The sequence below is a fragment of the Hypanus sabinus genome, chromosome 4 (assembly GCF_030144855.1).
Source record: "Hypanus sabinus isolate sHypSab1 chromosome 4, sHypSab1.hap1, whole genome shotgun sequence".
In the NCBI taxonomy this organism is placed as follows: domain Eukaryota; kingdom Metazoa; phylum Chordata; class Chondrichthyes; order Myliobatiformes; family Dasyatidae; genus Hypanus; species Hypanus sabinus.
Genome location: NC_082709.1, coordinates 130,255,109 through 130,271,512, shown reverse-complemented (window position 1 = coordinate 130,271,512; position 16,404 = coordinate 130,255,109). Strand labels below are relative to the sequence as shown.

The 16,404-nt window shown below is 40.8% G+C and overlaps 1 protein-coding gene across 8 annotated transcripts in view; it reads right to left on the bottom strand.

Annotated features, from left to right (window-relative positions):
- tab3 (TGF-beta activated kinase 1 (MAP3K7) binding protein 3) overlaps positions 1-16,404 on the bottom strand; it is a 147,320-nt gene that overhangs the window by 40,658 nt on the left and 90,258 nt on the right. For 7 of the 8 annotated variants that reach the window (XM_059968158.1, XM_059968156.1, XM_059968157.1 and 4 more), the window contains one exon: positions 4,164-4,257. In XM_059968158.1, the coding sequence (XP_059824141.1) occupies positions 4,164-4,257 (94 nt within the window). Of the gene's footprint in view, positions 1-4,134; positions 4,258-16,404 lie in introns of all 8 variants that reach the window. The other variant, XM_059968161.1, reaches the window with a different exon arrangement.

Genomic DNA, 16,404 nt, shown 5'->3' with positions numbered 1-16,404 from the left:
GTACATTGCAATGCCACTTGGAAGCTAGGCCAATAAGTAACATTTCAAAACTACTTACCAGATTCATCTCAAGCTGAGCACATCATGGAATTAAGTAAAGCTCCACACATTTTGTGGTGCCCTATTTGTCATAAAATATTTTTGTGAACAATGCATATGAAAGGTAGTACAACTAAGAGACCATCATTATTTTAGAAGATAATTCAACCACAGTAGGTATGTTTTTTCACCAATATCTAGAGGCCCAATTGATTTCTGTACACTTGGCTATTAAAATGTAGTTTACTGGATTAAATCTAATTCTCAGTAACAATGTCTATTCCTGTCTGAGTAGACTCAACAGTTTCCTATTTTTCACTTTATCTAATGTAAACGTGTAGTTGTCTTAAAATAATGTAACTAATCAAACAGTAGATCTTTGAATTATCTTAAAGAATTAAAAGTCAGAAATAATTTAAGTTAAATCTGTTTTAAATTTCAAATCTTTTCTCAAATTTTCTCCATCACTTCTCCACATTATATCATGCATAATCACTGTTGTCCAGAAAACAATGGATTCATTTCTTGACTCTTATTACACCCTTTAATTGAAACAAATTATTCATCCTCAGTTTCTGCTGCCTGTAATTTTATTTCGAGATAAAGGGAGGAAAGTGAAACATCCGAAGGAAACCCACACGATCAGAGAACATACAAACTCCTTACAGACAGCAGCAGAAATGGAAACCAGGTTGCTGGCACTGCAGTGGAGTGCTCTAACTGCTACACTACATCCAAATCTGGATAAAACTAACAGTTCTAACTACAATGATAGCAATTTCAATCTAAAGTCTGTAGTAGCAGTGCGAAAATATGAAAATAATTTAAATAGAACATTGGGAAGTGAACTAAACTCGGCCCCCCCCAATACTTAGATTATTTATAATCACATTGTATTGTTAACAGAAAAGTGTTTCATACTTTTCACATGGAAAAACTCAATGGTAACCATGACAAAGTAAATCATCAATAGCTGCTACAGTATTTTGAGAAATACTGTAGGAAAAGTCAATGATCATGTTTTCAAGTTCATGCCCAAACTTATTGCATACAATTAGAGACTCAAGTTTCATTATTATCCCTTTGCAATGGAAAGATTTACTGCCAGTGGTAACTTTTCAGAATCTAAATATCAAATTAAGTTACATATATTATACATATGATGCAGTCTATAGTTAGTATTTGTCTTCCATTTCCTTTGGCCAACATCACACTGTTACAAAGGATGAATAACTCTGATGGACAGAAGGGTACAGAGTTGCCCATGTCCCCCCTCCCCGGGAGAATCACAAACTGTTAGTTACCACAATGCTAATGAGAGAGAAAGAGACGGATCAAAAACATACTGGGACTGGATCATCTGCTGCTGATAACACCGGGGGAGAGAGACCATATTATGACTCCTGTAAGACTCACGGCTCCGGAGAGGACTGTTTACTTGGTACTATTCTGTTCATTAAAATTCCTCAGTGGACAGCCGTAGTGGGCTGGTTTGCTGGGCTAAGCCATTCAAAACTGAGACCCCGTGAGTAGGGATAAAAGTGAGGTCTGGGGAGACACCCCTCAGACACACCAGTGAGCACTGTTTAAATGTTGGAACCCATGAGAAAAGTGGGGGGCATCAGAGACTGAACGAAGGATCGGTAAATTTTAACTCACAGTGTTCATAGTGAGGCCGGTGGGGGCTTGTGTGTGTGTCCACTCTTGCCTGGGTGACGTCTACCATAGAAGAACAGTCTAGCTAAAGGTTAGAGGGGTCATACCTGAATGGCCACAACGGATCAGGATCGTAAGGGAAGGTTTGCAAGACAATAGCTGTCTCTGTTTGCTCGCTCGCTCTCTCTCTCTCTCTCTCTCTCTCTCTCTCTCTCTCTCCAACAATTACAACACATCGACCAATAACTATCTCAGCCTGTATGAACTGAACTTTATACTCACATATGACAATTCATTATCCCCTGGACAACGATAGAGCTTGTTTATTATTGATTATTATTATACCCACACTTTTAGGTTTAGTATTGCTAACGTGTATTATCTGTATATTTGCATTGTTGATATTGATTTGTATATTTTACTAATAAACACTGTTTTGAAAATAGTACCAGACTCCAATGGATACTTCTATTTTTGGTGGTAAGACACCCATTTACAGGGTACGTAACAACACAAACTCCAATATCAAAACGTTCTGTTCAAGGATAAAGGAATATGAAAGAAAAACATTCATGAAAAGCATTAACTTATCAAACTAATTGTGATATGAGTTAAAATATCATTTGATACCTCAAACATTAAGTGCTAGGATTAAAGCAGCTGAGTAATTATGTACTGCTCAAATCATTTAGGATAAAAATACTGAAGCTAATACCAATGACAAGAATTTCAGCAAATCTAAGATAAATTCAAAAAGTTTTGCAACAACCACCAAGAAAATCCTCTTCACTCGCAACCTTACTGAATTAAATGCAGATTCACAACAAACATACATTTATATAGATAATGAAATGCTTAAGTCCAATACCATTAATTCTCATGCATTTTTAGACAAGGACAGAGGCAGCAGGATATTGTATTTGTGAGGAAGCCAATCCAGCAATTTCTAAGCATCCTCTGATAGATCATCTTCACTATGCTGCAAACCCTTCCGATTTCAATCTCCAGAACATCATCCAAAACCTCCAATGTCTCAACTTATCAGACGACAAGACACAAAATCAGAGCTCATAACAGGAAGATTCTAAATTGCACTTCCACACATGTTACCTTTTAACCATTTAATTGCACGCTTGGTTTAGGATACTTCATCTTCACTGAAGTGAAACCCAATCAAAACTTTTCACTGTACTGTTTCTTATACTGTGTGCCAACTATTACTGTGTTGTTGATCTACAATGGCTCCAAGCTAACCACTCACCTCACTTGTACAATCTAGTTAAATGATCCTTGCTTACAGATTGCTTAATGATCGTTCCATCTTTCTGGTAGCGTTCACAAGACCTAAAACCCACCATACATTAGCCTACCCCTGCAAAGGCACTATCCAAATGTGCATGTGTGAGTGATGACACACACAAAAAAAGCAAAACCCACCATCACAATCCAAAGCATTATCTGCCCTCTGAATTCTGGCATCTTACACATCCCAATTAGAATTATTACGCCAGACCAGACATACCATATAAACATAACTTAACAGATGAACTAATTTTCTGGCTTTTCCAGTGTGCTCAGATGAACTGCCTCTCCAGGGCCAACAAAAGGAGTTTTTGCATATTTTAAGAGTCATTTTTAGATCGCGGGTCTAATGCAACAGCGATTTGCTTGTTGATGGAGGAGCTGGACTTGGTGCAGACCATACTGCAGAAAAGCATTGAAGTCAGTGTGCAGTTTAACAGCGAGTGATTACTTGGATGTTTCTTTTGTAATTGCAAGACCCTGTTAGACATTAGTAATGTTAAATACTTCAAGTCTGTTTCACTGGTTTATTGGCAAGACTGACAGCAGAGGCATGGCCTCTGTTATAGCAGGACTAGGCTTGCCTGTTGCAGTAGTCCAAGAGGGGAAACAATGGATGTGGTGTGGTGCGGCATCCATGCTGAACTGGCCCCTCCCATCGGTGCCGCCTTCCAATATTCACTTGTTGGAACACAAGCTGGATTGCATTCATCTGCAGACTGCTGAGACTGCTTGTTTATGCCAATAACACCCGTACACCATCAATTTACGGGACACGGCACTCACAGACTTGGGGTATATATTTTAGTGTGACTGCATGCTTACTGTTATCTTTTATGTGCTAAATGTGCCTTGTGCTGTGTCTTTTGGCTATAGTCATTGGTATTCATTGAATAATAATTAAACCAAACTTGAAGTTGAACAACTGGAAGTAAACTAATTATTTTGTATTTGTAAAGACAATTTTACATTTCAGGGTGCACTCAAAAATACATAACATGAAATATTTTCTTTGTACACATTGATTCACCAGCACATTCACAAATATAGTTGCTTATTGAGCTTGCCCATCTTGTCAATCATCAATCAAAACCAATGATGAATAGGTATTAAAACCCAAGTTTACATTTCCCTTACCCTCGTGAAATGTAGTAAAGACCACAAACCTCTGGATTGTAAAAGGTCAATTTCTTTCAAAGTACAGTCAATGTCAATTTGTAGTTGTCGGTTCAGACTTCGAAATCTGGTCATCTCTTCTGGCTACAAAGATAAATATCAGAAATCAGAATATATGGATTACAAAAGATTGTGCATAAGTTATTGGTGCACAGCAGAAGGCCAAGATGTTCTCAGATAATCGGGTTGGCTGATGTCATATAAACTTAACATATTGCCTGTCTGGCATTTTCTTTGCTGTACTAAAATGAACTCATTTCAGAGAAAGTGGAACAAATATAACAGCAGAAAGCAACTGAGAAAAAGACAAATGCCCAATCTCTATATCGTGGCAATCTTGACCTCCAGTGCGATCTGTGTAGAATGTTCACGTTCATGGGTGTCCTCGGGGTGCTCCAGTTTCCTCCTAAAATTTCAAGGAGGTGACTCAGCCACTGTAAATTGCTCCCCCAGTATGTGAGCCAGGGTTAGAGTTAGAGAGGATTTGACGGGAGACTGAAGAATAAAATGGCATTAGTGTAAGACAAGTGTGTAAACAAGCATTTGACATATTTGAAGACCCTGTTTCTGAGCAGCATAAATGTATTGAAGTAAGTTGGCCCTGCTTTCCACAGGCCCATTCATAAAATACTCAAAACTGCATCAATGCTGAGTTTTTAAAAGATAAATAACTATGAAGTGGAAATAATTCAGTTTTATAACTAGCTAATGACAATCCAGTGTTTGTTTCAATAGTTCCGCGAAATAAGTTGGAAAACATTCCGAGGAACGGGGTCAAAAATGTCTTGGAAAGTCAGGGATTGATTGGGGCTCATCAGCTTGGTTTTATTGGTGGGAGATGATCTGACTAATTTGACTGAGGATTCAAGGAGGTAACCAAGTTTTTACACAGGAACAGTGTGTTTAATGTAAGTGACGACGACTTTAGTAAGACCTTTTACAAGATCCTATATGGAGTGGCACAAGAGAAAACTTTCACCCAGAGGTCACAGAAGGCTGCAAACCAAATGTTAGTAAATGGTATTAGTACACACATATAATTGATACACAGCACGGACGAGGTGGACTAAACTGCTTGCTTCCATAACAACAAATTAACTATACCATACATAATAATTCCATGACTTGGAAAACTGACTTGGAAAAGTGTAAGAGTCAATGGGTACCATTAGTCAAGTTGGTAATACAGAAAATGAAATCCCTGAAGCTCATATAAACCCCCTCCCATCCAAAAATATTTCTCAAGTCTTGAAATTTAATCAAAAGAAATGCTCAATGGAAACCATGTTGAACACAAAATTCATTATAACCATTTCAAACACTATCATCACTGGATCACAGGATCAATGTTAAATGTAAATTATAACTTCAAATCCCACGCTGAAGATAAAGGACAGATAATGCATCTGAAGCATTAATAAAATTGTAAGAAGTTAATCACAATAGGTTTGCATTTAATGGTAGAAAAATAATTGAAGTAAATCTCAACTTCACACCAAAAATTGTCACTTCAAAAACAATGGTATTTCATACAAATTACAAGTAGCATTAATTTCAATATCATGAATATTGGAAGTTTATTGGACTGAGTTTATGATTCAGGATTTTTAAATTTCATCAAATGACATTTCATCTTCTGATCTTACAAATAAGGATCAGAAAATGAAAATCAAAGAACCGCTGATGCCAAAAATCTGAAAAGCAGAAAATGCTGTAATGTTCGGAAACATCTGTGGAAAGTGTAGCAGTTTTTACATCTCAGACTTAAGTTGCTTTATCAGAATTACCTGACCACGTGCTAAAACAGCAAGATAACTCAAGTATTTTCCAAATAAGATATTTGTTAGAAAATCACCACATATTAAATATTCAGGTCCTTTACCACTTTTCACCAACTGCTTGATCAAAGAGAGCCCAAATACCGAGTCTCTTTTAAATATGAACTTTTTCACAAGTCATGTGGCTACCTATCCAGCTCTTGCGTATGGTAAACACTTTTGTTCGTGTGGAAAAAAAAGTGAAGATTCTTTTGATACTACGTCAGATTAGCTCTGTCTACATCATATATGTCAAACTCAAGGCCCGCGGGTCAAATCCGGCCCATGGTGGAATTATCTTTGGCCCGCGAGATAATATCTAATTACTATTAAAGCTGGCCCCAGTAATCGAAGCGCCTATGGTGTATGAAATGGCTAATGCTGAGTTTATACAAGTACCAGGTTTTCAGGGTTTTTAGTGCTTATTCGGTTTCCCTGGTTTATTTCCTGAATATCATTAATGAATAATTTTTTTCTCTATTAGAGCTGGCCCGCCGGTATATTGCATGCACCACTAATACTACAAATCCCACAATGCACTGCCAGTGCATTGCTCGCGCTTGCCTTACTCTCTCATCAGCATCCTTATGGCGCTAGTCACGTGTGGTCAACTTTCAGCTATCCCTCACCCCAAAAATGGCTGAACAAAAGGTGGACTTTGAAAACAGGGGTTTTCAAGGCAGGTGGGAGGCAGAGTATATGTTCGCAGATATAAAGGGCAAACCTGTTTGTCTTGTGTGCGGAGATGGTGTGGCTGTAATTAAAGAATATAACGTAAGACGACACAATGAAACGAAACACCACGACAAATACAAGCATCTGGACAAGAAACAGAAGCTCCAGAAGGTAGAAGAGTTGAAAAGAAGTCTGGCGTCACAGCAGGCTATGTTCACAAGAGCCAAAACACCAAGTGAGGCTGCTGTAAAGGCTAGTTTTATTGTGGCAGCAGAGATCGCTAAATCAGCCCGGCCCTTTACCGAGGGAGAATTTGTTAAAAACTGCATGATGAAAGTTTGCGACGTCGTGTGCCCAGATAAAAGACAAGCATTTTCAAATGTGAGCCTGAGCAGAAACACCGTTGCTGACTGTGTACGTGAGCTTGCCACCAATCTACAACAACAGCTGGTGGGGAAGGGAAGAGATTTCATCGCATATTCCCTTGCTGTGGATGAGAGCAGGGACACTTCTGATACTGCCCAATTGTCAATTTTCATTCGTGGAGTGGACTCAAGTCTGTGTGTAACAGAGGAACTTTTGGGATTAAGATCAATGCATGGTACAACTACTGGAAAAAATCTCTTTGAAGAGGTATCCAGATGTGTAAATATAATGAGGCTGCCTTGGGATAAACTTGTGGGACTGACGACAGATGGAGCGCCCGCGATGTGTGGTCAAAAGAGTGGATTGGTGGGCAGGATCCGGGAGAAGATGCAGGAGGAAAACGGCGCAGGTGAGCTGACAGCTTATCACTGCATCATACACCAGGAATCGTTGTGTGGCAAAGCCTTGAAAATGGAACATATAATGAGCACCTAACACGAGCAGTTAACTTCATAAGAGCCAAAGGTTTAAATCACTGCGAGTTCAAGTCATTTCTGGAGGAGTTGGGTTCAGAATATAATGATTTGCCCTATCACACAGAGGTGCGATGGTTAAGCCAAGGAAAAGTGCTGAAAAGATGTTTCGAGTTGCGTGAGGAGATCTGTCAGTTCATGGAAAGCAAAGGGAAAGACACAACAGAGCCCCGGGATAAAAAGTTGCTTTGTGAAATGGCGTTTCTGTGTGACATCACGAGCCATCTCAATGCGCTCAACCTGCAGCTTCAGGGGCGGGGTCGTGTGATCACAGACATGTACGCTGCAGTGAGGGCTTTTAAAACCAAGCCGCGCCTGTGGGAGACGCAGATGCAGCAAGAAAGCTTGAGCCATTTTCCGTGTTGCCAAACTATGAAAGAGCAGGTTTCTACCGCAGTGTTCCCACGTGCAAAGTTTGCTGAAAAACTTAGCATACTTGGTGCCAACTTCACTCGGCGATTTGCCAACTTTGAAGCCCAAAAAAGCAGGTTTGAACTGCTCAGTAATCCATTTGCAGCTGACGTGGAAAGCGCACCAACCAACATACAAATGGAGCTGATTGAACTCCAATGTAGTGACACACTCAAGGCAAAGTATGACTCGGTGGGCGCTGCACAGTTTCTATGTTTCATTCCCGACACAATGCCCCAGCTGCGTACCCGAGCTGCTCAAATGCTCTCTATGTTTGGCAGCATATATCTGTGTGAACAACTGTTCTCTTTGATGAAGATAAAGAAAACATCACACAGGAGTCGTCTTTCTGATGAACACCTTCACTCAATTCTGAGGATTTCCTCAGCTCAGAGCCTGACTCCAAATATTGATGAACTTGCATCCAAGATGAGATGCCAAGTATCTGACTTAGACTAGTATAAATCACAGAGTGTTGGCCTGTGGAAAAATGTTTTCATTAGAAATTACTCCGGAAAAGCTGCAGATAAGCCATAAGAAATAAATGCAACTGATTTTTTATTTATTTAATGTTCAATGTTGTCTTTGTAGGCAATAACCTAAGCTTTGTTAGTTCCAGGTTAATATGTATAATAAATTCACTTCAATAAGTTTTGTAATAAACGCTGAACCAGTCCAGCCCTCAACTTGCACCGATTTTTCAATTTTGGCCCACTGTGTATTTGAGTTTGACACCCCTGGTCTACATAGTATTAACCACCTCATTCTGTCAAGTTTATTACCATGATCTTATTTTTAATTCATTTAGGAGTGTGTTTCTGAGATTACTCCAAAGCACATTTGTGAAAAATTGAGCCAGAAGAAAGCTACTTTGTCTCTCGAAAACATCCACATTTGTTAAAAAAAAGTTGTTGCTCCCAATCTTTTTAAAATGAAAACTACATTTTTCTACACTTTGAAGTTTATAGAAACATAGAAAACCTATGCAGGCCCTTCAGCCCACAAAACTGTGCCGAACATGTCCTTACCTTAGAAATTACCTAGGATTACCCATAGCCCTCTATTCTTCTGAGCTTCATGTACCTATCCAGGAGTTTCTTAAAAGACCCTATCATATCCGCCTCCAGCACCGTCGCTAGCAGCCCATTCCACACACTCACCACTCTGTGTAAAAAAACGTACCCCGACATCTCCTCTGTACCTACTTCCAAGCACCTTAAAACTATGCCCTCTTGTGCGCGCCTAGGAAAAAGCCTCTGACTATCCACACGATCAATGCCTCTCATCATCTTATACACCTCTATCAAGTCACTTCTCATTCTCGATCGCTCCAAGGAAAAAAGGCCAAGTTCACTCAACCTATTCTCATAAGGCACGCTCCCCAATCCAGGCAACATCCTTGTAAATCCCCTCTGCACCCTTTCTATGGTTTCCACATCCTTCCTGGAGTGAATGTATCACCCAATCACTCCCAATAAGCTCCTTATGATATTCTTGGCTACTTTTTTGAAGCAGTTGAGTTGTTATGAGGTTTTGTGAACATTCTGACCAAGCTACCACATTATTAGAGCCTCACTATGCAGTCTTTGGGATAAAGACACTCCACCACCATCAAGAACACAGACAACATGAGACAGCCATTATGTTCATGGACTGAAATTGATACCAGGCAACTTCTTTCACCCAAAAGCCTTACATCTCATACATCAACATTGACGCCATAGCCAAGAAAACTCACTAGTGCCTCTACATCCTCAAGAGGCTAAAGAAGTTTTGCATGTTTTCTTTGACCTTCACTAATTTTTATCAACACACCATAAAAACATCCTATTTGGATGCATCACAGCTTGATATGCCAACTGCTCTGAACAACATCAAGACACTACAGAGAGTTGTTGACACAGCTTAGCACATCAAGGAAACCAGCCTCCTCATCATGGACTTAGCCTATATTTCCCTTAGTAAAGCAACCAATATAATCAAAGACCAGCTCATCCCACTACCCATTAGCCAGGTACATGCTTTCAGGATATAAAAGCAATCTACCTCAGTGCAACCTTGCACTTTGTCTCCCTGCATTGCACTTCCTCTATACTCTAAAACTTCACTCTGCATTCTCTTACTCCTTTACCTTGTTCTATTACAATAACCTGTTGTAATGAATCAATCTGAATGCACAGTATGCAAGACAAGCTTACTTTGGTACATGTGACAATATTAAACCAGTTTACTAATTCAATTGAACTAGCAAACATAGGAAGAGTCAGACATTCAGTCCTTTACATCAGCACCCAAGAAGAATGTGGTTCCCAGCCTCGATGACTATTGTCCAGTAGCACTTAGTACATCCAGTGTAAGTGCCTTGAGAGGTTGGTGATGAAACACATCAACTCCTACCTGAGCAGCGATTTGCATCAGCTCCAATTTGTTTACCAGAGCAACAGGTCTACAGGAGGTTCCTCTTCATTGGCTCTTCACTAAACCCTGGAACATCTTGACAGCAAAGATGTATACTTCAGGATGCTCTATATTGACTACAACTTGGCATTCAATACTACCATCTGCTCAAAACTAATCAATAAGCTTCAAGACGTTGGTTTAAATACCTCCTTGTACAATTGGATTATTGATTTCCTCACTTGCAGACACCAGTTCGTTTGGATTGGCAACATCTTCTCTACAATCTTCATCAGCACAGATGCACCACAAGGCTGTGTGCTTAGTCCCATGCTCAACACGTTTTATATTTATGACCATGAGGCTAAGCACAACTCCAATGCAAAATTTAAGTTTGCTGACGACACCACTGTCGATGGCCTAATCAAAGGTGGTGATGAATCAGCATATCAGAGGGAGATTGAAAACCTGACTGACTATGCCACAAAAACCACCGTTCACATGATAACAGCAAGACCATGAAGCTGATTATTGACTTGAGGGAGGAAACTGGAGGCACATGAGTCAGTTATCATTAGGGGATCAGAAGTGGAAAGGGTCAGCAAATTTAAATTCCACCTTGTTATATTTTTAGAGGATCTGTCCAGGGCCCAGCATATACAGTGCCTATATAAAGTAGTCATCACCACCCACTCACCCACCCCACCCAGACTTTTCATGTTCTATTGTTTGACAACATTGAATCACAATGGATTTAATTTGGCTTTTTTTTTGACACTGATCAACAGAAAAAAATTATTTTGTGTCAAAGGGAAAACAGATCTATACAAAGTGATCTACATTAATTACAAATATAAAACACAAAATAATGGATTGCACAAGTATTGAACCCCTTCAAGTCAGCATTTAGTAGAAGCACCTCTGGCAGCAATTACAGGAGTCTGTGTGGATAGGTCTCTTTCAGCTTTGCACATCTGGACACTGCAAATTCTGCCCCATCCTTCTTTACAAAGCCACTCAAGCTCTGTCAAATTGCATGGGAATCATAAGTGAACAGCCCTTTTCAAGTCCAGCCACAAATTCTCAATTGGATTAAGGTCTGGACTCTGACTTGGTCACTCTACGACATTAACTTTGCTGATTTTAAGCCATCCCCGTGTAGCTTTATTGGCTTTATGCTTGGGGACACTGTCTTGCTGGAAAACAAATCTTCTCCCAAGTTGCAGTTTCCTTAGAGACTGCATCAGCTTTTCCTCTAGGATTTCCCTTTATTTTGCTGCATTCATTTTACCCTCAAGCTTTCCAGGGCCTGCTGCAGTGAAGCATACCCTCAGCATGATGTAGCCACCACCAGTAGGGATAGTGTGTTTTTGATGATGTGTGTTATTTGGCCACAAAGCCATAATTTCCATTGTACAACTCACTAACACAACATTAAAAGAAATGGTCCCAACACTGTCTCCTGCAGAACATCACTAGCCACAAGAAGCCATCCAGAAAAGGCCTCCATTATTCTTACTGTTTGCCTCCTGCCAGTCAAATAATCCAGATGCTAGTATCTTTCCTGTGATATTATGGACTTTTATCTTGTTAAGCAGCCTCATGTATGGCACCTTGTCAAAGGCCTTCTGAAAACCCAAGTACAAAACATTCGACTCTTCCTTTGTCTATCCCTATTTGTTATTTCCTTAAATAATTCCAGAAGAACTTCCAGTCAGGAAAGATTTCCCCCTCAAGGAAACCATGCTGACTTTGGTCTATTCTGTCATCCCAAAACCTAATCCTTAATAAAAGAACTCCCAACATCTTCCCAATCACTAAAGTCAGACCAACTCACCTATAACTTCCTTTCTTCTGCCTCCCTCTCTTCTTAGGGTTGAGTGACATCTGCAATTTTCCAGTCCTCTGGAACTATCAAGAATATAGTGATTCTTTAAATATCACTATTAATGCCTCCACAATGACTTTAGCTACCTCTCTCAGAACCCTGGGATGTAGTCCATCTGGTCCAGGTGACTTATCCACCTTCAGATCTTTCAATTTCCCAAACACATTCTCACTTCTGCCCCCCCCCATGACACTCTTGAATTTCTGGCATGTTGCAGGTGTCTCCAACAATGAAGACTGATGTAAAATACTTATATTCATCTGCCATTTCTTTGTTCCCCATTACTACCTGTCCAGCGCAATCTTCACAGCAATCCAATATCTACTCTCATCTCTTTTACTCTTCATATACCTGAAAAACTTTTTGTATTCTTTTATATTATTGGCAAGCTTAGCTTCATATTTTATCTTGTTCTCTCTTTATGGCTTTTGTTGTTTCCCTTCTGTTGGTTTTTAAAAGCTTTCCAATCCTCTAACTTCCCACAAATTTTTTGCTATATTATATGCCTTTTCTTATGCTTTTATGCTCTCTTTGACTTCCCTTATCAACCACAGCTGCATCATTTTCCCTTCAAAATACTTCTTCACCTTTGGGATGTATCCTACACCTTCTAAATTGTTCCCAGAAACTCCAGCCATTGCTGTTCTGCTGTCATCCATGCTAATGTCCCCCTCCAATTAACTTTGGGCAGCTCCTCTCTCATGCCTCTGTAATTCCCTTTTCTCCACTAGAATAGTGATACATCTGACTTTAGCTTCTTCCTCTCAGATTACACAGTGAATTCTATTACATTATGATCACTATCTCCTCGAGGTTCCTTTACTTTAAGCTCCCAAATCAAATCTGGGGTCATTACAGAACAATAATCCAGAATTGCCTTTTCCCTAAAGAGCCACATTTTAGGCATCCTACAAATTCTATCTCTTGTGATCCAGCACCAATCTGATTTACCCAAACTACCTGCATATTGAAATGCCCCATAACTATCATAGCATTGTCCTTTTTAAATGCCTTTGTACTGTTGTAATTCTTACCCCACATCTCAGCTACTGCTTGGAGGACTGTATATAACACCCAACAGGGTCCTTTTACCCTCACAGTTTCTTAATCCTACCTAGAAGGATTCCTCTGATTGTCTGTCACCTCCCTTTAAGGATTAGATTTCTTTATTTTAAACCAACAGAGCCAGTCTACTTGCCTGTCCTTTCGATAAAGATGTATCCTTGGATGTGAAGCTCTCAACTGTGACCTTCTTTCAGCCAACCCAGGGATGCCCACAACGCCATACCTGTCAATTTCTAACCATACTACCAGATGATCTATCTTATTGATAAGGTCCCACATAGGAGATTAGTGGGCAAAATTAGAGCACATGGTTTTGGGGGTAGGGTACTGACATGGATAGAAAATTGGTTGGCAGAGAGGAAACAAAGAGTAGGGATGAACAGGTCCCTTTTCAGAACGGCAGGCAGTGACTAGTGGGGTACATCAAATCTCGGTGCTGGGACCACAGCTATTTACAATCTACATTAATGATTTAGATGAAGGGATTAAAAGTAACATTAGCAAATTTGCAGAGGACACAAAGTTGGGTAGCAGTGTGAAATATGAGGAGGACGTTAGGAGAATACAGGGTGATTTGGACAGGTTGGGTGAGTGGGCAGATGCAGCTTAATGTGGATAAATGTGAGGTTATCTACTTTGGTGGCAGAACAAGAAGGCAAATTACTATCTGAATGGTGCCAAGTTAGGAAAAGGGGAAATACAACGAGCTCTAGGCGTTTTTGTGCATCAGTCACTGAAAGTAAGCATGCAGGTACAGCAGGCAGTGAAAAAAGCTGATGGCATAGAACATAGAATAGTACAGCACATTACAGGCCCTTCGGCCCACAATGTTGTGCCGACCCTCAAACCCTGCCTCCCATATAACCCCCCACCTTAAATTCCTCCATATATCTGTCTAGTAGTCTCTTAAATTTCACTAGTCTATCTGCCTCCACCACTGACTCAAGCAGTGCATTCTACGCATCAACCACTCTGAGTGAAAAACCTTCCTCTAATATCCCCCTTGAACTTCCCTCCCCTTACCTTAAAGCCATGTCCTCTTGTACTGAGCAGTAGTGCCCTGGGGAAGAGGCGCTGGCTGTCCACTCTGTCTATTCCTCTTAATATCTTGTATACCTCTATCATGTCTCCTCTCATCCTCCTCCTCTCTAAAGAGTAAAACCCTACCTCCCTTAATCTCTGATCATAATCCATACTCTCTAAACCAGGCAGCATCCTGGTAAATCTCCTCTGTACCCTTTTCAATGCTTCCACATCCTTCCTATAGTGAGGCAACCAGAACTGGACACAGTACTCCAAGTGTGGCCTAACTAGAGTTTTATAGAGCTGCATCATTACATCATGTCTCTTAAACGCTATCCCTCGACTTATGAAAGCTAACACCCCATAAGCTTTCTTAACTACCCTATCCAACTGTGAGGCAACTTTCAGGGATCTGTGGACCCCCAGGTCTCTCTGCTCCTCCACACTACCAAGTATCCTGCCATTTACTTTGTACTCTGCCTTGGAGTTTGTCCTTCCAAAGAGTACCAGCTCACACTTCTCCGGGTTGAACTCCATCTGCCACTTCTCAGCCCACTTCTGCATCCTATCAATGTCTCTCTGCAATCTTCAACAATCCTCTACACTATCCACAACACCACCAACCTTTGCGTCGTCTGCAAACTTGCCAACCTACCCTTCTACCTCCACATCCAGGACGTTAATTAAAAAAATCACAGAAAGTAGAGATCCCAGAACAGATCCTTGTGGGACACCACTAGTCACAACCCTCCAATCTGAATGTACTCCCTCCACCACAACCCTCTGCCTTCTGCAGGCAAGCCAATTCTGAATCCACTTGGCCAAACTTGCCTGGATCCCATGCCTTCTGACTTTCCGAATAAGCCTACCATGTGGAACTTTGTCAAATGCCTTACTAAAATCCATGTAGATCACATCCACTGCACTACCCTCATCTATATGCCTGGTTACCTCCTCAAAGAACTCTATCAGGCTCGTTAGGCATGATCTGCCCTTCACAAAGCCATACTGACTGTCCCTGATCAGACCATGATTCTCCAAATGCCCATAGATCCCATCTCTAAGAATCTTTTCCAACAGCTTTCCCACCACAGGCGTAAGGCTCACTGGTCTGTAATTACCTGGACTATCCCTACTACTTTTTTTGAAAAAGGGGACAACATTCGCCTCCCTCCAATCCTCTGGTACTATTCCTGTGGACAATGAGGACATAAAGATCCTAGCCAGAGGTTCAGCAGTCTCTTCCCTTGCCTCGTGGAGCAGCCTGGGGAATATTCCGTCAGGCCCCAGGGACTTATCCGTCCTAATGTATTTTAACAACTCCAGCACCTCCTCTCCCTTAATATCAACATGCTCCAGAATATCAACCTCGCTCATATTGTCCTCACCGTCATCAAGTTCCCTCTCAGTGGTGAATACCGAAGAGAAGTATTCATTGAGGACCTCGCTCACTTCCACAGCCTCATGGCACATCTTCCCACTTTTATCTCTAATCGGTCCTACCTTCACTCCTGTCATCCTTTTGTTCTTCACATAATTGAAGAATGCCTTAGGGTTTTCCTTTACCCTACTCGCCAGGGCCTTCTCATGCCCCCTTCTTGCTCTTCTCAGCCCCTTCTTAAGCTCCTTTCTAGCCACCCTGTATTCCTCAATAGACCCATCTGATCCTTGCTTCCTAAACCTCATGTATGCTGCCTTCTTCCAGCTGACTAGATTTTCCACTTCACTTGTCACCCATGGTTCCTTCACCCTACCATTCTTTATCTTCCGCACCAGGACAAATTTATCCCTAACATCCTGCAAGGGATCCTTAAACATCGACCAAATGTCCATAGTACATTTCCCTGAAGAAACATCAACCCAGTTCACACCCGCAAGTTCTAGCCTTATAGCCTCATAATTTGCCCTTCCCCAATTAAAATTTTTCCTGTCCTCTCTGATTCTATCTTTTTCCATGATAATGCTAAAGGTCAGGGAGCAGTGATCACTGTCCCCCAGATGCTCACCCACTGACAGATCTGTGACCTGACCCGGTTCGTTACCTAATACTAGATCT